The sequence below is a fragment of the Zonotrichia albicollis genome, chromosome 8 (assembly GCF_047830755.1).
Source record: "Zonotrichia albicollis isolate bZonAlb1 chromosome 8, bZonAlb1.hap1, whole genome shotgun sequence".
Lineage (NCBI taxonomy): Eukaryota > Metazoa > Chordata > Aves > Passeriformes > Passerellidae > Zonotrichia > Zonotrichia albicollis.
The window spans coordinates 23,927,263-23,952,355 of record NC_133826.1 but is presented as its reverse complement, the minus strand read 5'-3'; the positions used below and the strand labels follow the sequence as shown (position 1 = coordinate 23,952,355).

The 25,093-nt window shown below is 42.0% G+C and overlaps 1 protein-coding gene across 1 annotated transcript in view; it reads right to left on the bottom strand.

The window, feature by feature from the left end:
* Positions 1 to 25,093, bottom strand: part of RGL1 (ral guanine nucleotide dissociation stimulator like 1) — a 54,521-nt gene that overhangs the window by 22,830 nt on the left and 6,598 nt on the right. Inside the window, exons 3-4 of the mRNA XM_005487047.4 lie at positions 11,528 to 11,736; positions 6,159 to 6,236 (exon numbers count right to left, since the gene is read on the bottom strand). Coding sequence (XP_005487104.1) covers positions 6,159 to 6,236; positions 11,528 to 11,736 — 287 coding nt within the window. The remainder of the gene's footprint in view (positions 1 to 6,158; positions 6,237 to 11,527; positions 11,737 to 25,093) is intronic.

The window sequence follows — 25,093 nt, the reverse complement described above, 5'->3', positions numbered from 1 at the left end:
ACGAAAAGTATTCACAATCAAAAATGAACATGCAAACACGTCCTGGATTTCAGCTTTCACTGCAAGCTGTGGCACAGCCAGCAGTGCCAGACCAGCTCCACAGCCCAAGCCAGGAAACACCACAACAGGCAGATGGTCCCAGTGATGCTCCCAGACTCTGCCACCACCCTCCCAGTTCCAGCTGTCCCCTCTGGCCCCACACACACCCCGAGTGCTGCCACAGAGCACCAACAGTCACAAACACCCCTGTCCTGTGCCCACAGCATTTTCCTCTCATTCCCACCACAGGCAGGGAGCACTGTGCCTCGCTCCATGCCCAGACAGTGCATTTCCTCCTGCTCTGGGCTCCCACTCACATCACAGACCATCATTCCCCCAGTCCCAAAAGCCAGGCTAGGTGTTCTATTCCTACAATCACTGGCCAATTCAGCCACGATCTGGAAGGAGGAGCCTTTCCCCAGGGCAAGTTTTTGTACTAAGGTTGTTCACACTCCCTACACTAAGCTCAGTTTCCAGAGGCTTGGTTGGTGGCCACCTTCTTAAGCTGAACAATAAACAGAGTCTAAGACAGATTCAGTCTCCCAGAGCAGGGTGAAGAGTTCACAGCTGTTACAGACACTGAATTTGCCAGCAAAATCATTTCAGTCAAGAGGGGAAATGGGAAAGAGAGAAGAGGTAGACTGTGCCCCAGTGCTCTCCTGCTGCCCAGCTGTTCTACTGGAGTGCCAGGGAATAAAGCAGCTTCCCAGACATGGGCTGGACACTTGCCCATATCTTGCAGTAGCTTTATATTTGCTGTCCTTGCAAAGAAACTCTCCACACTCAGTCTCAGATAGGAACAGGGGACTTCAAGAGCTCAGACAGGAAAGAAACACTACAGACTACATTTTTCATGGGTTGATTATGAGCTATAAATTTTTCCTTTCCTGCCCATACAAAAAAACCCCTCAATGCTTAACTCCTGTGCTGCTGGCCACAGACTCCAGGCTCTCAAGCTCGCAATGCTTTCAAGTCTCACACCTATCAGAAAGTCTTCTAATTTCCACACCAGCTCCTATTGGAGCCCATCTCTGAAGGTTTCAGTCTCCAAAACCTATCCAGGTAGATGGAGAAGTGTATCTGAGGCTGTTGTTCATAAACTGGGACCAAGAACTCACCCACACCCCTGTGCCCATGAGTGGCACAGGTCACAGGGCTGTGGCAGCTCCAGGTCCAACAGCTCTGTCAGCTCAGCAGGGCACAGTGGAGGTGGGAAATGAGACCCTCCCACCACACGGGAATTCTCCATGGCCTTTCTCTACTAGGAAGACAATTCTAACAGTCCTGACAGGATCTGATTGGAATTAAAGACAGCATTTCACACAATCACACAGACTAAATTAAGTCACCCATATTTTCTCAGTTTTGCTTGTTAAATCAGGGGTAAAATGTAAGCAAACCACAAGAAAAGGCTGCCCCAAGGGTGGCTTCTCACACCCAGTTTGTTTATAAATACCATCCTGATGACCTCCAGCAAATTATCATCTCTGTCTGAATTGGAAAAACCTTTTTCAGTAACCTCTGGGAGACTTTTGCTGGGACACACATGAAGCTGCTAAGGGAACAGCTCTGCTTGCAGTTCTTTGTTTTTAATTGAGATACCAATCATTATTTTTCTTTCTAATTATTCTTTTCTGCTTGGTTCTGGTTGTTTTCATAACTCTCCCACTGCCCTGTGTTTGACTCTGCTTTTCATGTAACCACACTGGTTTCTGATGTTGCTTGAACCATATTTGCTTTACTGGAATGAATAATTGTTGCTTTCCCAAATGTATCTTAACTGTTCCCCACCATGGACTTCCCAGGCATCAGAAGCTTCCAGTCAATTTTCTTCCATTTGTCTCACATTCCTTTGGTGTCTATTGTGCTGGAGTACAATGTTTCAGACCATTTTACTTCTGCAGCGCTGTAACTGTGCACATTGTTTTCCAGTGGGGCTGTCTGGTTCAGAAGGAACCAAAAGTCATCACGTTTGGTCAGGAAGATCTGAATGCACAAAAAGCCACGGGAGAATGTTTGCTTGTCACTGTGAAAAACTCCAAATGCTGTGGTACTACATTAAATGTTTTGGGTATTTGCTATTTTGATGCAGAAGAGGAGAGGTGAACATGCAAGATGTGTGGTCACTGAATGATTCCTTAATTTTCTCTATTTGAACTATCTCCCCCAAATGCTGTGGAATGAAACAAGTTTTCAGTTTAGCTTCAAGGCGCTTTGCGGTTTTCAGTTGTGCCATATTCCAAGTGTTAATAAATAAATTCCACATTTTGATAATAAAGTGGATCCAACTATGAGCTGACATTCAAGACAAACAAAAAAACCCCAAGTATTTTGATTCACTCTGTGGCCTGTCTTCCATCTGAGGGAAAGCACCACCAATGGACTCCCCACCAGCAAACCAAAGGCAGTAACAGAAGGAATCCACAGCCTTGTAGTTCAACAGGAGGCTTGAAAGGACTTTTTGCTGTTACTCAAGGATTCAAAAGCCATGGCAGTACTAATGTTAGACCTCTGGAAAGCAAACAAACAAACAATCATGGCCCAAGTTCACAGACCAACAAGGCAACATATCTGCCTCTTGAAAAACCCTTCCTGCAGGTATTCCCAGGTTTGTACTCCTGTATTTTTAGTAAGGTCTCCAAGGAACTAGATTCAGTTGACATTAAACAAGGCTTCCCCAAATGCAAACATCCCAGGCAAGCCTGGACTGCCAGCCTGGATAGCTTTTTGTGTGCCTGGACAGGAATGAATCCCTTCTGGGAACTGCACCAACACAAATCTTTAAAACTGGTGTCAGCCAGCCCAGCACCTCTCCTTGATGTTCTGCCCCAGCTCCCCGGGTGTCACAGGCTTGTCACAGCAAGGGATCCCTGTGCCATGGCCTGGCTTGGGACCCTCACACCACCCAGATCTCCCAGGATCCTCAGAGCCACTGGATCCCAGCAGGCACAAGCAGCTGCAATACCTTGGATTGGGAAGGCTTTAGGTTCCTGTCTCAGTTCCAGTCTGGTCTCCATTGTCAGCCTTTGGGGAAAGCAGTGTCTGCTCTTTTAACACATCACCTCTTTAAATTCATGGAGCCTTGCTTTGGGAGCAGCTACCTGCCAGAAGTGGACTGACTGCCCAGAAACCAAAATCTCAGAAATAGAAATGAACACTGTTCTTCCCTAGGACATGTAAAATGCAAGAACACAACTGAATTATCATAGATATTGTACGAACCCCTCTTGAAATCTTAATGCAATTCATTGTGCTGATAATTTGTGTTTAACAAAAATGTTATATGGTTTTATTCTGAACTGTCACACACCTTGGTGTGTTACACATTTTTTTGAATGTGAACAGAAGTCCTAAGCTAAAAACCATGCAGAGAACACAGAAGACTCCAAACACAACAACAACCTATAAGGAGAAGGGAAGTCTGTCACCCCATGACACAAAAGCATGCAGCATGAGACACAGAACAAGGCAATCATGTTGATATGATAACATGAAGAACAAAAAAAATTACTTATAGGAGGTAGAGGGTCAAACAAGCTACTCCTTTCAACTCTCTTATCAGACAACTAGGAGACACAGCATCACATTTCTGGAAACAGAGTCAAGTCCATCTAACTCAGATGTTTAGGTGGAATAGATGACCTTTTCTAGACTTTATTCTTCTGTTACTTGTGATTATGAACTGTCTGACTGAGTGGAAGTAGTGAGAAGTGTGGAAAGCAAGTTACTGAACATGAAAAGCTAAGGTGGGTCCTGATAGGGAATGAAAAAGCCAGGTTGTTTAAAGCTTACAAAATTTTTCATGGTTTTGATGAGTTTACTCACAACTCTCAGATTCAAGATATTTTGAAAAGTACGGTACCTTTGTTTAAACCACGTATTAGTCAGATTCCTGTTGAAAAAAACAGTTTTCTGACCACTCCAGTAACCCAAGAAATGATAGTAATGATGTTCAAGTGAAGAGGAAAAAACCCCCTTGGGAGAAGGGGATGTTCTTCCTAGGAGGGAATGTTTCTGAACACAGCTGAGGTGATCTCAGGTCAGTAACAACTACACACAACTGCAGCACTCTAGAATCACTGCAGATCTGGGAATGCAGGGCAGGCTTAAAGCTCCCACAAGCCCCTCTAACAAGGCTGTGCCACAAATGTGCCCAAACCCTCCTTTAGGATCTGCAGGTTCTGAACACTGAAGCAGGTACATCAACACTGCGTGGAATATTCACATAATTAAAAAAAAAATACATCATATACTTCTGCTGATTCCTCCTCTTTCTCCAAGTCATATAAAACCAAGAGCACAATTATATCATGTTTCTGTTCTATGAGAAAAGAGGGCAAATGCAATTATATTGGAATTATCCCAGACAAGAGAAAACCTGAACTACCAGAAGTACATGTTTCACAACAGGACTACAAAGCCAAACACCTTCCAGATACCACTAATCATACCTGAGAGACAAGTAGCCAGAGCAACTGAAAGCAATGGAAATTTTTAAGGAAGGAAAGTGAATTCATATTTATATGGGATCTGTTTAAACATGTACATATACCTGACTTTTTGACTTCATTGTTGAACTTTTTATAGACACAGATTTGAGTAAAGGTATCAAATTCACATGTAAAAGGTATCTTATGAAGGCCAAAGGATCAAAATTAGCTGTTCTGAACTATATTGATGAAAAACCTGTCAGGAAATCCATCAGAAGTTGAGCTACCACAGGAACAGGACCAGAGGCTTTATCCATTTGTCCATCCCTGGCTATGCAAAGGTGGTATGTGCCAAGAGGGAAGAAAGCACAGATGCAGCAGGAAGCAACTGACAAGGCTGGTAAATTGTATGTACGCCAGGAGGAAAATACTTCCACTAAAAACAAACAAAGAAAGAAACAAACCAAAACAAACACTCTCCTACTAAATGCTATTTGCTTGCACCTGCAGGTGTAACTAAAAACTGATGCATTTTGCCCAAAGCCCAAGTGACAGAGGTAACATCAAGATTACTTTCACCCCTTTTCTCTCCATCTCACCATCAAAGTCCTCTGGTCCACAAAAAGGCAGCTGGGGGATTAATCCCACCATGGTTTATACTGGTGAAATTAATTCCTCGCCCCCAGTATAAACCCTTCAGCTACTCTGCAGGAAGGGTACAGCTTTAGCTCATGTTTTATGACTGAGATCAGGGAATGTCAAATGGTTTGCCCAAAGTTGGAAGAGACCCTGGAGCTCAGTCTGGATGGAAGTGTGGGAACCACTGACTGACTGTTTTTGCTTCTACCCATGACACAATGCTGCCTCCCTGGTGCCTCTAACCAAGTTTTAACCACCACCTGTTCTTTGAGGAGTTCTCAGGGCAACATGGGAGCAGAACATTTTACCAGTCAGGAGAGACTGAGGGCTGAGCTCCTGTGTCAAGTCCCATGGCGCAAGAGGAACAGAAAACCAGTAATGCTGACAAGAATCAAGCATCTTCATTCTGTAATCAAATATAACCATGCATGCCACAGTGCATGCAAACCACAGGTGTCAAAGTACAAATGCTGATGACCTAAGGCACATTTTACACCCAATGTCTAAAGATAAAACCCCAGGAGGATAGCCAAACCACCTTTTTCTCATTTGAACTGCAGTTCAAAACAGCTTTGCTATTTCTTTTGCAAATGAGGATGACCTCAGAATTTAAATTTCACTCTAAAAGCAGCACTGTAAATCACAGGGCACTAACAGAAAAGGCCCATGCACACACGTTGCCTGAGTCACCCTCAGCTTTGCTCTGCAGGCATTGCTGTAATGACAAAAAAATCACTCATAAGCAGTAACCACTTACTGCCACAGATAAGGCAGCGGAAACAAACACTCCTTGTTTGTTTAATCAGCAAAATGTTGGCCTAGATGCGTTCATCTCATGTTTAATTCCAAAACAATTTCCCTGCAAAAGATGTCTGGATTGTATTATTGGATATGTTACAAGACAATGTGTATTTGGCCTTTCCACAAGCTTGTTTAAGCATGCAAACAGTGCTGTGGATTTTCAACAGAAACAACAGCTCTGCTGCTTCCATCCTCCTCCAACACCAAACCCTGTCTGGGGCTTGCTCCACAGTGCAAATCCATACTTACGCCCTGAGTACCATCTCAGATTCCAAGGAATTCAGGTTTGCCACTTCTCCTTGACTTGAGGTCTCCAGGTTTCCAAACCTAAAAAAGGAGATGGATGTTTAGAAGAAACTCTAGTGAATGAAAGCAAAATCCCAAATAGCATAATTGATACATAATTACCATAAACAACTACATGAATTACCATAAACAACTACAAAGCACTTCCAGCTCAAACTACAAGGAGCCTTAACAGGCGGGCAGAATTAAGAACCTTGAAGATTATTTCATTTATGAGGGAAAAAATCCTAAAGAAACAGGCAGTATCTTCCAACCTAATTTGTTAATTTATATGAAGCTGCCTGCACACGGGAGGAACCAACCAAAACAGTATCTTTGCTCACAGCTGCAAAGCTTTCATTCCATCCTTTCCCAGGGCACTATTCCAGTGTGCAGAGAGACTGTGACACAACCACCTTCTCCAACACAGCTCCTGTCTCTAGCACCTGCCATCCCAAACAGCTCCAGGTGTTATCTCAAGGCTTCCTAGGTGGCAAGTGCTCGCTTTGTGCCCAACTCCCGATATCAGTGAGAAAAGCCCCCAATGCTGTGAAAACACCACTGGAAAAGAGGGAGCCATGGGCACAACTCCAACAGTGCCAAAGGGAAATCTCTCAAAGGAAACCCTGTGCCTTGCAGGGAGGATCATCCACTTCATTTTCAGCGGGAGTGCCCACTGTTTCAGATATACAGCTCCATAATTAGCCATGAGGAATCCCATGGCTCCCTACAGACAGGTTTAATGAAGTGAACAATTACTCACTGTCCAGAATAAGACACGCTGATTTTATCCATTTAAGTTTACACATCTCAATTAATCTGAAGAGTTAAAACAAGTGCATCCTTATGTGCTGGTGCTACAACAACTTGGTAATATCAGATACAGAGAACACAGTGAGCTGTTTCTGTCCTGAAGGTTCGTGTCAGAACTGTCACAAACTCATCCAAAAACATTTCAATGGATGGAAGTGGTCGTAGTTTTATGCTCCCCTCAAGTACTGGTCCAAGACTTCCTATATAAGGATCACAGACCTGTTGTTAAAGGGAGAGGATTTCACTCTCCACTGCCATCTACTCTATAAAATGCCCAGAACACATCTTAGCCATAGACAAAAGGCACTTTCTCCCTGCCAGGGAATTTTTTTTGAAATAAAAATTAGATTTTTATATTCAGTTTTCAAAACTTGCAGTTAATTTTTTGAGGAAAACTTATTGAGATGAGTCCCAATGTCACTGTCCTACTATTGCAAGAAATATTAAATATGTCTTTGCAGAACATCAGGCACTTTTGTTTAAGTCCCACTAGAGACACAAGCTGAGTTTTACAGCAGAAATCCTTAAGACAGCAATAAAGAGCAGGCAGTTTTCTGTGCAAAACTGGAGAAGGATACAGCGCTTCCTCATGCTGCCAGATGTAAATCTCTGCCTATCTCTCATCCCTCCACGAACAACAGGTCATTAAATCCGGGTTAGGAGGAGTTAACACCACCACTGATGTGAGGAACAGCCTTTCTGCAGCCTTCCAGCACTCTGTTCTCACCAGCTCCCGGACAAAGAGCCTTTCACTGCCCAGCCTTGTAGGAATGCTTTGCATACAAAAAGAGACACGAGAAACAAAAGGATCCTGGAGCTCACAGGAGTTTTCAGCCTTGCCTGGCATTTGGGAAGTTACAAACTGCACTCAAAGGGGCTGACTAAGCAAATGAGACCAGAATGTAATGGGTAACACTGAATGTTTAAATACTGGAAAACAGACTGGAAAACACATCCCTGCATCTCTGTTCAGAGGGAGGGAGGAAAATACTGTGAATAACTCAGAAATAATCAGGAAAGTTGGTCACTGAAACGGCCCCAAACAAAACCTTAAATAAGCTTGTAAGCATTGAAGCAAGCAATGTGGAAGGCCAGATCCTCAGGAAAAATAAGGTGGTTTGACTCCTACACACATGGAGTCATGGAAGTGAAATCACTTCTCTAGCTGAGTAGACCAGGCACCTGATATAAAGGAAAGAGATGAAATAACAGATGCTACAGGAACAGCAGTGAGTCAAACACCACAAAGCTGCTGTCCCAAAACGTGTGGCTCTGCTACTGCAGCACCCATTCCTTCAATACTCCCCCTCTGCCTCCTGCCCTTTCCACTCACCCTGCAGCAGACCCTCCTCCTGCAAAAGGAATGAATGGGAAACATAAATCTAACTTGCTCCTCACTGTCATTGCCCAGCTCCAGCTCTCCCACCAAACAGTCTCAATTCCCTCTCTGTGAACTGCTCCAGACAGGGACTGGGTGCTGCTTTCTCTGTGTCTGTGCCAAGCACAGCTCCACTTCTGAGGAACACGGTTATCAGGGCAAAATACATTATGGAAGAGAGGAATCTGGCCTCCTTGTAACCTCATGTGGACAGCTCACCATCTCTGGCTTCCATCACCCTTTGGAATACCCCCCTGGGTATTCCACACTCTGTCCCACATCCAGGGCCAGGAGGAGCTGCTCTCCTTCCCTCCAGGAACTTCCATGGAAGGCTTCTACATCAAAATGCCACCAGGAACTTTTAACTCTCCCTGCCCCCTTGTACCAAAGAACTAGAAAATATCAGAATGTACAGTGTTAAAAGCTTGGCAGATTTCCAAAGCTGTCTGCTGCACTTGGATGCCAAACTCCCACGAATGCTAAAGGGATGTGGATGTTCAATTACTCCTAAATAGCTTTGGAAACACAAATCATCCCACTCACTTCTCAACATACCAATCTATGCTCAAGACTTTGTCTAGTGACTTCTAATCTATCTTAAAAGAAAACCTTTATAGGCTGGATCTGGCCAAAAAAATTAATAGGGCTTCTGTCTCAAATTTAATCCAAAGCAAAGGGTAATGTGAAGTCCTGGAGGAAAGAAAATTTAAAAATGCAACAACCAGATTTCTGAAACTGTTTCTAAAACTGAAGTTGCTCTTAAGAACAGCATCAGCTTTTTGATTTGCTTTCCTGACTCAGGGAAGAGCAGCTCACCTGCTTTTGGACACCATAAATGCTTCCTGCCCCAGATCCAAGCACTGCACTGCTTGGACAGGACATTCTGCAGACAGCACCAAATGAGCAGCAGGTTTCCCCACACTCTTAGGGTACAGGACATGCACATTTCCCAGGATGTTCTCCCAAGAGTCCCAGGACTTTCTGTGTAACCTGGGTTTGTGTAAGTCTAACACATCCATCAGACAATTCTGTAGCACTGTATCCACAGCAAATCCAGCAGAAACTGAATGCACTGGGCTTGAGGATGATCCAAATACACTGTGAAGGAGATTTTTCAGTGAGTATGTCCCTACAAAATAAAACATCCTGCAAATGATGTGGATGCTGCTCCCTCCTCCTCTCTCCCAAGGAGCTGCTCACCTGTAGAAAGCTGGAAGGGCCTTTTTTGATCCGGTCACATTACTGCTCTCCCTTGGACCAAACTCAGAGAACTCAGCACTTCCAGCTGTTCCCTTACTCCACAACCCTGCTCTATCCCCAGGAATAAGAGACAGGGCTCAAGCTCTTCAGATGAAACTAAAACTGACAACAAATGCCAAAACTGTGCTGCCTTTGTTTTGTTTTAAAGAGATTGCCTCCTGCACTATTACTTCACTGGCACACAAAACAAAACACAAATTATGCATTGACACCCACTTTAGTCTCTGATTATTAACAAGTATCACTAAAAACAAAGTTGCAAAAATGCAGGCTCTGGGCTAGTTATTCTCAGTCTAGAGATGAAAGCCAAGCTGGTTAACATCAATTACTACCCATCTTTTTTTTCAACTTTTTTTCCATTTTTTTCCTTATAACATCTGCTTTTCTTCACAAGTCCATATTCCTCAGCTACATGTATATCGTTCTAACTTTTATAGCTTAAATTTAATCTATATTTTCTCCCAAGCCATAAAATTCTAGACTACCCATGATACACAAAAAGCCAAGAGAAACATCCATGGATTCTTAAGCACTACACTCCTGTGATTTGAGAGAAGGGAAGGAAGTGTAACCTCCTAGGATTTCCTGTGGATCCTCTCATGTATTAAAAAAGGCTGGGGGTGATGCTGATAAGATCAGGCAGCCCATTCCTCTGAAGGGGAAATTGTAACTTGCTCAGAGAGGTACACAAGCCAGAAAGATCAAAAATGGGCTCAGAATAGAGAGTTCTCTTCTATGCAGACAGTTCTCCTGCCCTCTCCAGACATTTTCTTTAAATCAGTGTGAGAGAAGGAAGTCAGGGCCAGCTTCCTTAGAGCCTCAATGTTTTTATACTCTTGTACCTACCCACTGCCAATTTTTATAATTTCTCACATTCTGAACCAGAACTGGGATGGACTGAGGGATAAAGCACACAACAGTCAATGTCACTGTAACCAAGTCGGCTCCTTTCTCAGCTGACTGCTTACCTGATTGTCAGATTATTATTATTATCTTTACTAACTGAGCCACACAGCTTTCATACAAAGCAGCCAAGACCGTCATTTCCAGATAGAAAAGGACAGATAATTTATCAACGCCTTGTTCTTTATCTACCTAGTGGGACATAGTAAAAAATGAAACCCTAGCACAAAATTAAACCCTAGCAGCTCTTATGCCCCTTCTCTTTTTTAATTACTTCATGCCAGAGCAACCATTTCCGTGAATCACAGATTTTGAAAGTGCAACAAATATGAACTCCTAAAATAAGAGCACCCCTCACCCAGCCATGTCTCAGAATTTAGGGTGAGAAACTAATGCTGTGTGTCCCAAGCATTTATGCAGACCCAGCTGCCATGATTTAACAGTCTGACCATAAAAGTTATTCTTGTAACATTTAGCAGTTCTTGGGCTGTCTGCAGAAATTTATGGCTGCATATTCATGTGATGTAACAGAACAGGACAGCAAATTCTTTCTTCTGTTTCTAAAATCCCTGTTCTGAATCAGCAGCTCCCAAACAGGAGAAATAGGTCCAAAAATACTGGTAACCAACAAAATTTTGAAATCTATTCTAGGTATGACTTTGCAGCCCATGCATTCTGTTGGGTTTTTGGAGGAAATCTGAATTAATTTTGCTGTGTTTGTCCAGTTCAGTTCTTCAGCAGCCAGACATGGCACACTTTCCTCACCTATGCTTTGATGAGTGTTGGGATGTGAGCAGCAATGCATTTATAGACTGGATCTTTATGCTGAAATTCTGGATTTTGCAGTATTCTTGACAACAGGTTATTAAATCCATGCCCACTAAAAGCAAGGGAAGAAGTTCCTGACAGCTTTCCCCTGTGGTGTAAAGGATGGGGAATTTCCATTTCCACTGGAAATTTCCACAGCAGCGGCTCTTACCTGTCCAGAAGAAGCTCCAGCACTGCCCTGGGAGAAGCAAAGGCCCTGTATGTTGCAAGGAAGATGCTGATGTAGGAAAAATCTGCATCTCCAAAAGCTGTGAGAAGGTTCTCCACCAGTTTCTCCAAAGTTCCAGCTTTTATAGCCCTGATCTTGGATGTTTCATACTGCCTGACAGTGTGCTCTGGGGGTAACTGGTCTCCTTCACCCTACAAAAGGAAACAAAAAGCACAAAAATCAGACAGGAGGCAGATCCCTGACACAGATTAAATCCTATCTTTGCACAGGAATTGGCCATCACCACTTACTAAATGATTTTGTCAATTTTTGGTGCTCTCCAAGCACCAAATGCTGTATCAAATAATGGAGTTTTTAAGGAACTTTATTTTAAAACATTTCTATGACATGCTCAAAAAACCATTTTATGGTGTGACCACTATCAAGTCAAGTCATGATTCCCCCATATATTATTATCTAAAAGACAATCCATTATCCCACAAAGAGTAACATTACTGAAAGGAATAATAAAAGTGATAATTCAGGTGTTTCATTTAACTTCTGAATGAACATGAAAACTGACCATATCTTAAGCACTGGCATTTGCAATTCCCTTCCTGAAAATACCATCTTTGGGGTGTCACACAGGACCCAAGGTCAGAACATATTTGGTGCAAAAACATTTCAAGATGCTTTTTTCAGGGAGGCAAACTCATCTTGCAAACAAGACATTCTAACATTGCAGTTTTCTTAGAGATTCCATTTGGCACAGTATTTGTCCATAAATCTAGGGTTTGGGATTGTGTGTGGGTTTGTTTTTTACACAGCATTTGTTTTAAATGCTTACAATCTGTTTTGAATCTGAAAGAACAATTCCTTAAATTATGTCATTATTTAGAGGGCAGTTAGGAAAAGTATTTTCGTGGCTCTATTTTGTAAAGTATGTGGGATAAAAATGGGATTATAAATAAAAAATGTCCACAATATTTACTCAAACACCTTGATAGTGTGGGCACAAATACAGCATGTTAATGACAGTCACTACCAGCCCTGGCTCGGGATACTGACAAAACAAAAGGAAAAAATAATCTATTAATAAGATAATTTAAAGAGATACCCCACCCACTTCCTATTTACATCACTACCCTCCACTGCTTTGGAATTGTTTCTAATAGACATCCTTTCCAGTTTTAAACAATATGGATGTCTTTAACATCATTCTAAAGTTCTGTCACTAATATTATTTACAAAGCTCTGCTATCTCATTTCCCAGCTTCATGAGATCCACCAAACCCTTGATGCAACATTAAAATACAACATTACTGTCTGTATTAAAAAACAAAAATAAAAAATAAAAAACAGACTAGACAGAGAAGTATTTTGCTACATTTTGTTCCACAGATCTTTAAAAGGTGTATAACTTGTAAGGTGTCTGACTTAAAGGTGCATCTGGAAATATATGAATTATTAAAATGAACTAAAGGTGTATGTGGAATTACATTTGATACTGTCATTACAGAAAAATTATTAACAGGATATGTTGTCATCACTATGTAGCTCTCTCACATTCAAATTTTCAAGCAAAACTTGGTTGCATAAAAAAAAAATTGCAATTTTCTTGCTAACTCTTCATCTTACAATTGTGATACACTTTTGAAGATAACTACTTACACGATACAACCACTTCCAGAGAGGGAAGAAAGTCTGCACCACTGTATTTAACTCTTAATTTTTGATCCAGCAGACTGCCCCACTCACAGCGTAATGGTTTATGGGCATATTTACTCGGGGCACATAAAACCCTCTCATTCTCCCATGTCAGTATACTCAAAACAAGGGCAGAATCTGCTTCCAAGACTGATACACGCACAAAATTTTCCACTAATTGCAACACTACAACTTCCCCAAGACATCATGTTGGGAGAATGTGAAAAAGAAACAAAACCCCAAAAAAAATCCCACCAAAGCTAAACAAAACCAACCCAGTTTCTGAAAAATCTAAAACTTTGTCAGCAAAACATCAGACTGTTAGAAATCATTGTGAGAGTTCTGGGATTGCTTCTATTTGTATTATTTTAGCAATTCTGCCTGTAAGTTTAAAAGGAAAAGGGACTTGGCAGACAAGCTCAATAACAGGCTTTGAGAACAAGGCCTTGTGGGCTGAGTTTCATGCTAACAGGAAACTGCTCAGTCTGGATTTAATCAAGAGGGCATCTCTTCACTGACACAAGCAGGCTACCCAAAGGCAAAGGAGTTTTCATGTTTGCCTTAGAGCTCTCTGCTCAGAGGAACACTCTACTCAGTGCCATGAAAAAATGCTCCTAAAGCTCTCTGCAATTTTTGACAGGGGTGCATGGTGACCACAGTTAGTGGTACCAACAAATGACACCAGTTTTGCACTGTTTTGTTCACCCAAAGAACAAGAAAAGCTCCCCAGCTCCTCTTTGTCTCCTTCAGCACTGTGTCCAGTGGTCTAACACAAACCTCAATACTTCAGGGCTTCAGTAACATTTTCTTGGTTCTCCAAAATGAACATATATGGCATTTTATAATCTGATTTATGTCTTTTAAAATCTCATTTTGATTTTTCAGGCAACAGATCGTAACCTTGACAATCTGCAAGAATAAGTGATGAGCAAGTAGCTTCCTACAAGATAGACAGCATCTTTCGAAAACAAATGTAGAAAGATTAAATGGAGGTTTATACTTGCAAATCCTCCGTTTCTGAGGTTGTGTGTGTACTGATGGAGTGTAATTCCAACAACGTGACTAACCCTTGGCAATGCTGTACCTACAGAGGGGCCCACTGTCTTTAAGGTGATCATCTTACAGCTTTACAGCACTAAACATTACCTACATGCACAGTTCTTGCTGAAACAGGAGAGCTCCGTGGACACCAAAACACATCTAGGCTGAAAAGCTTCCTCCAAACATTACCTGTTAAGCTCCAGTGGGAATATAAACTAAATATAAACACCACCAGTGACTAAACAAATGCTACAGCCCAGCAAGAGGGATTAGAGACTCAAGAAAAAAAGGAAAGTTAAAACTCTGATCAGTACAGAACCAGGCTGGTGCCCAAACAGATATACAAGAACTGCAGTCATTGTCTTAGAAATATCACTGGAAAGAATTGCTTTCACCAAAAATACCCACTGCTCTGCACAGGTTTTTTTCCAATGCAAATATTATCTGTTGAGATTCTGGAAGTGAGAATCATGGCAAGAGGTCCATCTAATTGTTTTTCAGTATGCAGACTGGAAAAAATACTAAAACAACTGGGATGAACAATAAGAAAAAGAGGTAGCAAATATTCTTCAGGCTCAGTCATTTGTAACATTACCACTCCACTACAGATTTGTTTCATCAGAAATTCTGCAGTTTTTCTTCCAGAAGCATCTAACTAGCACTTTAAATGCACTTTTCTAAATTTTGACAGATTCTTAAATGCTTTTCACTTTTCTTGAAACTTACAGCTTTTCCAGATGGACAGTTTTCTACTCTGTTTTTATTAACTTACTGGACAGACACCCTATGCTGGAATAAAAGTGCCTGAAGTGCAGTAACTTGTGCACTAACTCAAAGCACTCTAATCAAGTCACTGTCTAAATGTGAGTCTGTTTTAACCTCCTCAAAGTAGAAATTAGATGCTCTTTGTGATTTTAACCTTATTTTTTTTTCACATTGCTTCCTTACACACAGGTTCTCCAATGAATGTCTTTAATAGCTACACTCATTCTTGGGGGAAATAAAAAAAAGGGGGGAAAAATCAAATTATGGAAAAATCAAATCAGGGACTGACTGAACTTGAAAAACTCCATATATAGAGCATCATATATATATTCAAATATAAGCATCCATAATGTCAGTCTAAGAGACGTAAAGCCAAAAATACCCTTTATTTAACACGCAGACACACATCGCTGAAGAAAACAGCAAGACAGATGAAACAGAAGTTGTTTAGCTGTCTTAGTCAAGTATTTTGGTACAGAACAACTGCAAAGACGTTAACAGTTTTAGTGACTAAGCGTTTCCTTCCAACAAAGACCTCGATGGAGTTTTTAACCAAGTGAAGGAAGCGGGATCGCGCTGCGGCTGCAGGACAGACAGACCCACAGCAGCTGACATTCATCTGCACCCAACTCCACCACATGACTGCCAAACAAAAAAGCCCTCTGAGATGTGCCGATTTTGCCCAAATAATGCCACATAGCAGTGCCTGGGCTAATCTTATCAAACACAGTCACAAGTATTCCAAGTGCTTTTGGGCCAGGCTGTTGCCATCTCGGCCGCCTCCCGCCCTCAGCTCTGAGGGCCCGGCAGATCCAACACTGCCCACCTCCGAGCACAGAAAACACTGTAAATGGGGGGAAATGGTGAATTTGGAGCAGAATTTCCAGCCTAGAAAACCTCTGTACCCAGCTGCCAGCACAGAAAACAGTCTGCAGGGGCAGAACTGCAAATTTGGAGCAGAATTTCCAGCCTAGGAAAGCACTGCTGGGAGTGCAGGGCTTGGGTGGCCAGCAGCGGATGTCCTGCAGACAAAGGCAGATGCTTTTATCCTACAGTGCACTTGGAAACGAAATGAAATAAAATTACGCCAGAGCTCTCCACAGAACTCTGTCCACTTCAATAACTCTCATTTCCTCGTTTTGGATACTGTTAAAAAAACAAACAAACAACAACAAAACCAGACCAAACAAAAACCAAACACCAAACAAACAAACACAAACCAAACAAAAGAAAAAAGAAACACCAAAACACCCATGCAAAACCAGAATTCTGTATACTGACTGCACCAAACTCAGAAGCCAAAATAAGTTTATGAACTCTTTCCTAAGCTCCAAAAAGGAGGGGGATTCCTGGATTTCCAATGCTCCACCCTTTTCCTTTCCTTTCTTGCCACATAAATACCCGTTCTTGGCAGCGACCCAGAGTTTGCAGGACCAATTAATTCCATGATCATGACACAAAAGGCATTCTTGTTTTCTCCTCCAAGCTCACAGCCTGGCTGGTATCTGTCTGAAGCGCTGGCAAACAGTCACAAAAGCTGTGGGGCAGATTTAGAGGGGAAAAGAGAAAGGAAAAAAGCCTCTTACACAAATGCTCCTGCTCAGTTTGAACCTTTTCACTCAGACACCTTGCAGCTACTTAAAGACACTTTGGGCAAAATAAGAAACAAGAAATAAATTCCGTGGCGCTGAGCTTTGCATTCTCACACCTTCTGAAGCGATGCAAATTTTGACTCCTTTGGATATTGGTGAATTTTGTGGGACCAGCTCTACATAAATCAAAGCAAAAGTAAAGAAGCCTAATTCACAAATCACCTCCTCCTGTATACATCTAAAGGAGTTTTAGCAAGTGCATTACTAAATTGAATCTTCAAAGAGGTCTAGGTTAAAATGGCTTTGTGCAGGTTTTACAAGTGTTGGAGCTTATCCAGCCCTGGGAACATAGAAATTCTGAATATATCCACTCAGAAGCATCTGTGCAGCAAGGAACATAGCCATATTATTCACTGAGAACCAAGTCACCCAGGAGGTTCACTGCGCAGCATACAAGGCTTTTAAACAAAGAAAAAATCACCTGAACAGCTCCAGACCTCCAATCTCCACCTTGTACAATTTATGCATTTACCTTCTCATCACTTCCTACCTACAAGAAGTTCTCTCTCTTCCTGCCTCTCACCTCTCTTGCTAGAAAGACCTTTTACCAAAATCAATACAAGACCTCTCACCCCCTTCTCTATCTGACTTGGTGTCATCACTGAGTTAGCTGAACCTGAATCATCAGGTTATTGATGCTTCTTCTTTGTTTGTCATGTTTCACAGATCTGCAGTTCACCACAACCCTGTTCCCTCTTAGGCATGCCAGCGATGTATTATTTTCATAACTTGTATTATGAAATATTCCTTGTGGTGGTTTTGATTGGACACTGAAGCTTAGCAAGTTCCTAATTTGAAACTGAAAAGCAGAAAAAGAAACCAGTAAGTCAGGTAAGACTCTTAGTCATGTGCATCTTACATTGTCGAAGGTAAGAACTGTCATCAAATGACATTTACTACAAACACTCTTGTAATCCAGCAAATAAATGTGTCCCACAGTAAGCATCTTCCCAAAACCCTTCTGTATTAGAAGAAAATTATTTGTAAAACTCAGTATCCTCCTCTCTTCAGTGCCCAGAAACACCAAAATGTCCAATCTCCAAACCAAGCAGTAAATAAACATTCAAAATAATAAACAGCTAAGTGAGCAAAGCACCAGGATGAAGGCAAGGAAATTAGTGCCCATTTTGGCAGTACAATCAGCTCCTTTTCTAAAATATTTTGAGTTCTGGAGCCAAAGGAAGCGTTACACAGAGTCTCCCTGAGAGAAGAGCTCTACAAAGTCTCCTGGGACTTGGGTAAAGCAAGCAGTAATTAGTTGTGAAAAGCACTAACAGCTTTTCCAGGTATGGATTACAGAAGGTCCTTAAGGAGGTAAAGGCAGCTGGGGCAGCTCACATTTGCCCCAGAAACAGTAATTACTGCTTCTGTTCACAGCCTTTATCTTAACTCCTCTTCCTCCTTCCCCACATCTCACAGCTGCCAGTCTGCCCTGGAAATCTGGAGGTGCCAAAGCACCCAGGAACCTTTACTGGGAACCATAAGGGAGAAGAGGTGCTGAGCAAAGAAAAGGAGCATAAAAGGTGGCAGACAGCTCAAAGTTTTCACTTGAGTCTGACACAGCTTCTTGTGATCCTAATCACAGATTACAGGGATAGGTACAGTGCACCTGCCATCTGACAAATACTGACGGGCTCAATCTCATAGCACAGCAAATTCTGTATTTATATACAATATTTCTAAGCTGCCTTGATGTAAAAATGACAACTCTATGCCTACCCTAAGAAATGCCAGAGGAAAGCTACTATTTAAATGCTGTTTGTGAAACAGTGGTGAGCAAAGCCCTTTGCCATGTTTCTTTCATGAAAAAATGCTGAAATGTGCTGTCATTTTTTAATAAATATCAAGCGTGGCAAAAAGAGGGGATGATTGATATTACCACTAACACAGTCAGACAGATTTCATATGGTATCATGATTTTTGACTACCAACAGAATACTTGTCCCATGACAAGTCACACTATTTTTTATCTCCTTCCAGAAATGTAATTTAAATTAATTGTGGAGCTCATCATCACTTTCTGCTCAGTCAGTAGAAACAAAGAAGGTCCTGTATGAGGCAGCAGGCAACAGTGCTAAATTCAAAATGGATTTAAGGATGCCACAAGTAATAATTCTGTTGCATAATAGTAGCACAAATGCATATTACATAACCCAAAATGGTTTTATTCATCCTAATTGTATTGTTGGCTTTCCTTTCATGCTGTAAAGCTTGCTCAAGCAGTACACAGAAATTAAATTTATACCGAGTCAGGAAATCAGAGTAAACTGCCACTTTATCCAGTGTAAACAAAAAGGAAAGAGTGATAAATTACTAATAGTATGGACAGCTGGAAATTAAAGCTGTAGGTGAGGGGAGATGACATGGCTTCTGACAGAGGAGAAAATACTTAGCAGAAGACTGATTCATATTTTTAAATAAACTGAACAAGGTATTTTTGTGGAAGAAAAAATACCCAAGAAATGCTGTTACATGTTTCATAATAATTAATTATTATTATTATTATTAATGTGAGCAATCCCTAATGCCAATTTTTTCTAAGCTTTTAAGAAGAAATGGGTTAGCAGTCAGTAACCACTTTTATGACCATACCATGGAAACATACCTAAACTACAGAATAAACTTAATTTCCATGGCTGTGCTTTTTACTACCCTTTGTTTTGAAACTAAAAGGGCTCTTCAGGGTGGGGTCTGAGTAGAAAAAGCAGTAATAGGAAGCTAATGTTTCCTAATATTAAGTGTTACCAGCTTGAATATTTATTTACGTGCTGAAAGAGTCCAAAAATATTAACTCAACCATTAGTCCAGGCCAAACTGCATTTTTCCTATATTATCTAGACATCACAAGGGATGAGGCAGGGTATCTCCTGGTGCTCCTCTCCTGCACACACACTCCCCTACAGAGCCAGGGAGTGACTGTGTTTGGCCACACACGTGTGTGCAAGCCATGGCCACATCCCTGTCCCAGCCGAACAGGTACTTTATGAGAAATTCTGCATTTCACAGGACCATTTCACAGATGACAGCTGAACCACCACACACCTACACAAATGAGTGCATCCTCCTGACTGCAGCACCAGTGGTGAACCCTCCTCTGCTGCCCAGCACAAGCAGTGTGAGCTGGCCCTGAACCCTCTGCAGATATTTGTGTTTTGGTTTAAGAATGCTCTGTTGCACTTGGACTGAAATCCTTAGGCAATGGACATAAATCAAAACACGTAATTATGTGGAAGTATTGAGTCAGAATGCAAAGTAAGTATAGCTTGCAACTAAGAGGGGGGGAAAAGAAAAAAAAAGCCAGATAAATCAGAAGTTGTCCACATTGGTTTGATTTTTCTTATTTTTTGAGGAGGTTGTTGTTTAACTACCCACCAGGAGTTAATAGCATACCTCTGCTCTTCCCTGTCCTGTTCTCCCTGACCACCTGATGTTTTCCTGAACAAAGTGCCTGTTTTTGCAGGAAGAATGCAAGCCTCATGCTTTAAGTAAGTGTGCAAGAGTTCATTCACATTTTCTCTGCTCCAGAGAGCCAGGAGCCTGGAGCACAGCCAGAATCAATCCGAAGCACTCCATGGAAGGAATGCAAAGGCCTAAGATCTGCCTTCCAAGTGAAACACGTTGCTGTTACTCATGGGGCATTTCCAACAGCAGCGCAATGGGCTGCCATCTCCAAACCAAAGACATCAGCCCTGCCCTAAAGGGTTTCTACTCTAAGAAACACAAAATGCATTAGAAGTACAGCCAGAGATTACTACAAACCAAGCAAATAAAAGCAGAGGAATATCATCATAATAATTTTCTTGCTGTATTTGCATGGAATATTAAAGTCAGGTTTCAAATGTACCACAGGAGCATTTAGTTAATTAATTTATTTTGCACTGAAGACAACAGCTAATCCAGATGAGTGCACTGACTTGTTTGCATCCCAACACCAACACATCTCTGAAATGTTATGAACCTCATCTGACAAGTTCTATCCACAGGAATCCTCCAAACAACTGAAGGCCATTCCGCACTCAGTTTGAGTCAAAACAAAAACTCAAGCTTGTGTGGGGCATGAACTATATTTAGGAAGGAATAAAACATGATAATCTATTTCTGCTTTAGGATTTATAGACACTAGCACAGAGCCACTGGGATCTGGCAGCCTAATGAGATCTACCACAAGTCTCCAGTCAGAAGCCCAAGGGCTATCTCAAAGCATTCAGTCATTCCATACTGTTCAGTCATTCTGAGATCTTTCAATGGAAAATGCCCCTTAGTAATAAAAACATGCTGTTTTACTTGCACAGAGAGCCCATGCATGCCACAGAAAGGAAGAAACAGCTACTGGGTGGAAGAAAGGTTGAGTCTCCATGGGGAGAAAGGCAGTACAAAGCAGGTGAGGGGGTGGGAGGGGAAAATAATCCTTTAAACTGCTTTGAAACCAAAAAAGGTGGGAAGAATATAAGAGGAAAAAAAATAGATGAAGTACACTATAATAACAAGATTACTCCACAAAAGCACCTGAAATGCCTACACCTCCTTAGTGCCACTGTGGCCCAGGGGGAACACTGGGGGCTGATGTCACAGCCATGTGCACGACAGCCAGGGAGGTGGCACACAGGAAAAAGTCAGAACTCCATCAGTCTGCAACTCAGAAGAGCAAAAGTTTAGTGAATGTCACCATGCAAAGTAGCACAAAGCTTCACACCTGAGGTGGAGCAGCCAAAATCTCATTTTGATTGCCAAAGCTGCTGAAGGCAAGCTACACTCTGATCTGCAACAGATGGTTTATGCAACTAAACGGAGATAAATGTGAGAGGCCAGAAAAAAGGAAAAAAGTCTGCTGAAAGTCTTACCCTTAGAGGTCCCACAGTGGCACACAGATCTGAGAAAAGACCTGAAGGCTTACAGAAGGTAGAACATTACATATTTCAGCACAATGCTTGGAAGTAACAACAAAAAGCAAACAAAAAAATGTCTGAGGAGCCCACATGTAGAGTACCCTGCTCTGCTCAAGCTGCCTCATTTTAAAGCAGCTATTGTGAAGATGAATGGGGGAAAGCAAAGGGCAACCCACACAATTCCTGCTTTTGCAGAGTCTAAAACTGCACAGATGCAAACTTTTCCTTTACACACATAAAAAAGAGCAGGATCTGAGCACCCAGAGTTCTCCTTAACGAGGAGGAGGTTGCAGGGCTGCTGGAAAACCAGCCCACACCAAACTTCTGCACCGTGTGGCCCTGATACCTCCTGGGCATTAAAGTCCTCATGATTCTTTTGGTAAGTGTTCAGTCTTATTCTCCCTCGTTAAACATTTGCTGCAAACAAATTGAAACTAGAACTTTACAAACAACCACACATAATAATTGTCATTTTAAACTAAACTAGAGGTTTTCCCTCCTCAAACCAGATGCTATAGGGGAAAGTGAAGAAATAACACACATAACATTCAGAATAACAAGTCTAAAGGAAAAAACCCTTCTCAGCTGCAGGACATGTTTGTTTCATCCCTAAATCACAAAAATTAATGTCTTGTGTTTTGAATCTCATTTATTTGTTCTCATTATTTATATAAATGTTCAATCCTCTCTGAATCCTCCTGGACTTGCTTGGACTCAGTTACTCTGCCAGGAGCAAGTCCCTTCAGGTTAATTACACACAATGCAAAATCACTAATTTCTTTCCCCTCTTGCTTTCAAAACCACCCTGGAGATAACATGTCCCTTCTCCACTCACTGTTTTGAAGGCTTTTCCTATATCCTCCTATTCACTGCCAGAACAGAGCCTCAGTCCTATGAGGATTTATTGTTAAACTTGCACATCAACCCCAGTTGCACCAAGACACAAATATAACAGCCCTCACCTTTTTGGTGTCTCCAAACCCCTCTCCACCTGTGGATCCTCTTTCTAGTTCTCCCACTTTTGAGATGAGGGAACAAGCACCAGAATGAGTGAGGAGTTACTGTCATCTCCCTAACAGTATTTTCTAAGCTTCGCTTCACTCCCCCCTTCCCTGCTGTAACTTAATATTTGAGCTTCCTTTCACAACTGTTGCATGGGGGGGCAAATGCTGCCACACAACTCTGGACTCTCAGAAGTCCAGGTCTTCTCCCCAGGCGGTTTCAATTAATTCACTTCTGGTCCTAAATTGTTTCCAGGTGCTGCTGTGCCTGGCTAAGCAGCTGCTCCTCGCTGCATGTGTCACATGTGAAGAAGATATTCATATGATAACAGTGTGAAGCCACTAAATAAATATTACCATGCATCTCTGACAGCTAATCCATCTCCTACAACTCTTTTAGTGGTTCAAACCCTTCAGCAGCCTCAAAACCCCAGCCTTTTTGAAGTCACATTGTCCCAGAAACTCTTTTTCCCCATCTCTTTTCCTCTTCACCTCCCCAGTGAAAGGGGAATCTCCCAAACCCAGGCCACAGCACTGAGGCTGAATTTTAATCCCTACCCAATCCCACTTTTGTGCTGTGTTACATTACAACATCCAACATAATCAGTCTAGAGAAAATCTGCAGCCATGCTTTGAAAGCTATTCGGGTGAAAGGTGCTGTGAGAATGCAAGACCATTATCTCTTCACTTGGGTGTTTCTGCTTTCCTTGCAGTCCCTAAATTGTCACCTCTTGGTGGCATGGTGCTAAACTGAAGTACAGTATTCAGACATTAGCATGAGTTCAGTTTGGTCCAAGGTAAAAGGATTTCCATAAATAGTAAATGCATTTCCATATCCAAAACACAGAATTCCTCATTATAGCTTTTATACTTTATTTAAATTTTAAAAAAAAGAATAAAATGAAACACACATCCTTGTCATCAATAAAATTCTTATTTCATAAGGTGTAAAAACTTAACATAGACTATAGATGAGCCCTACATGATAGTGTACCATCCAGGAAGAATTACAAGTCACATTTGAAGAGCTTGTATGGCCACTGAACATAGTGCTTTTTGGGGTGAATCCAGGGCAAAAGTACTTCTGAGAGACTGCAGGAGCAAACTGTGACACCTGCCCAGAGACAAGGGCTGGTGAGCTGCTCAACCCTTCAGGAATGAGGTTCCAGTTCCTTTTAGGAATCATCTTTCACTCTCTGATACTATCTTAATGTGGTATTAACACTAAGGCATCACACACCTTTTGCCCTTGCTTTACAAGGCACTACACAGTGAGACACAAAGGCAAGGAAGAGCAGGATCCACACCTAGCATTTATTTACCCTGTTACACAAAATAACCCTGCTTTCTCCATGGGGCTAAGCCATGATCTGGACTGCTTTGTGCTGGCTTCTTCACACAGGTGCACCCCCTCAGAGTGCTGGCTAAAGGAAATTATATATTTAAAAAACAGCAGGAGTAAAAGATGCAAGTTCACAGCGTGCATTTACACACCTATTTTTAATTAGCTTTACCAAGGTTAAATTTAAATCCAAGTGTAACTAACGTACATGAAATGTTTCAGCCTGTTCCTTAAATGAAGGCATCAAAACCCCAAGAGTGAAACTAATGGTTTCTCCAGGGCTGCTCTCTGCACAACATCTCAGTCCAGTTCATGCACTGCATCTCAGCTTTCCGATGACACATAGCCACATTCCTTGCCAACTCTTCCTTAACCCAACAAGTGACCTACATCTAGCATTCAGAAAGTGCCAGTTCCTTTGCACAGCAAGCAAAATTTGGGGCTTAATCCTTTTACTTACAGCTTCTTAAAACAGCAAGCAAGGTAACACTCAGCGATGTCAGCAGCAAGACAGTTAAGGCACTGGAATTTAGAGAGAACCTGTAGCATCCAAGTAGCTCAGTTCAAAAAACAGTCATCCTGGCTGTCAAAGGAATTCCCAGGGGAAAGCAATTACAGCACAGGATGTCATTCTAACCCTGCATGTCACAGGTAAATGCCAAGGGCAAGTTTTGTCCATGAGCAGGCTGGCTGGGAGATACCCAAAATGCAGATACACACAAGGAGTGCAGCAACAGAACAGTCTCCAGCAGCTTTACTCAAGAGGCTCCCTTAACCCTTTTTATTCCATTTCATGTAAGAATCCTTAGCAAGAGGTGCCCCTGCAGCCCCAGGAAGGCAGGCTGGCCCTGTCCCTCCCTTGTTCCTCATGGCTGTGCCAGGGCATCCCAGCCCTAACTCAGCCTTCGTAGCACCAAGATTAAAGCACTGCCGCCCTGTCACACTTTGGCAGCTTGGAGTGAAAGGTCTTACACTCCACTGAGAGCTTAACATTGTGCTACAAAGCCAGTCACCCTTCTAATTATGCATTTTGCATTTGGAACTGGCAAAGTAATGGACAGTAATCTTTCAGGCTTCCTTTTTAGAACTCTTAATAGGCTCAGTTTCCATTTTTGAGTGCCTATTGCACACACAGCCTCTATTAACCAGGGGATGACTGTATCCAAGACTGCTAC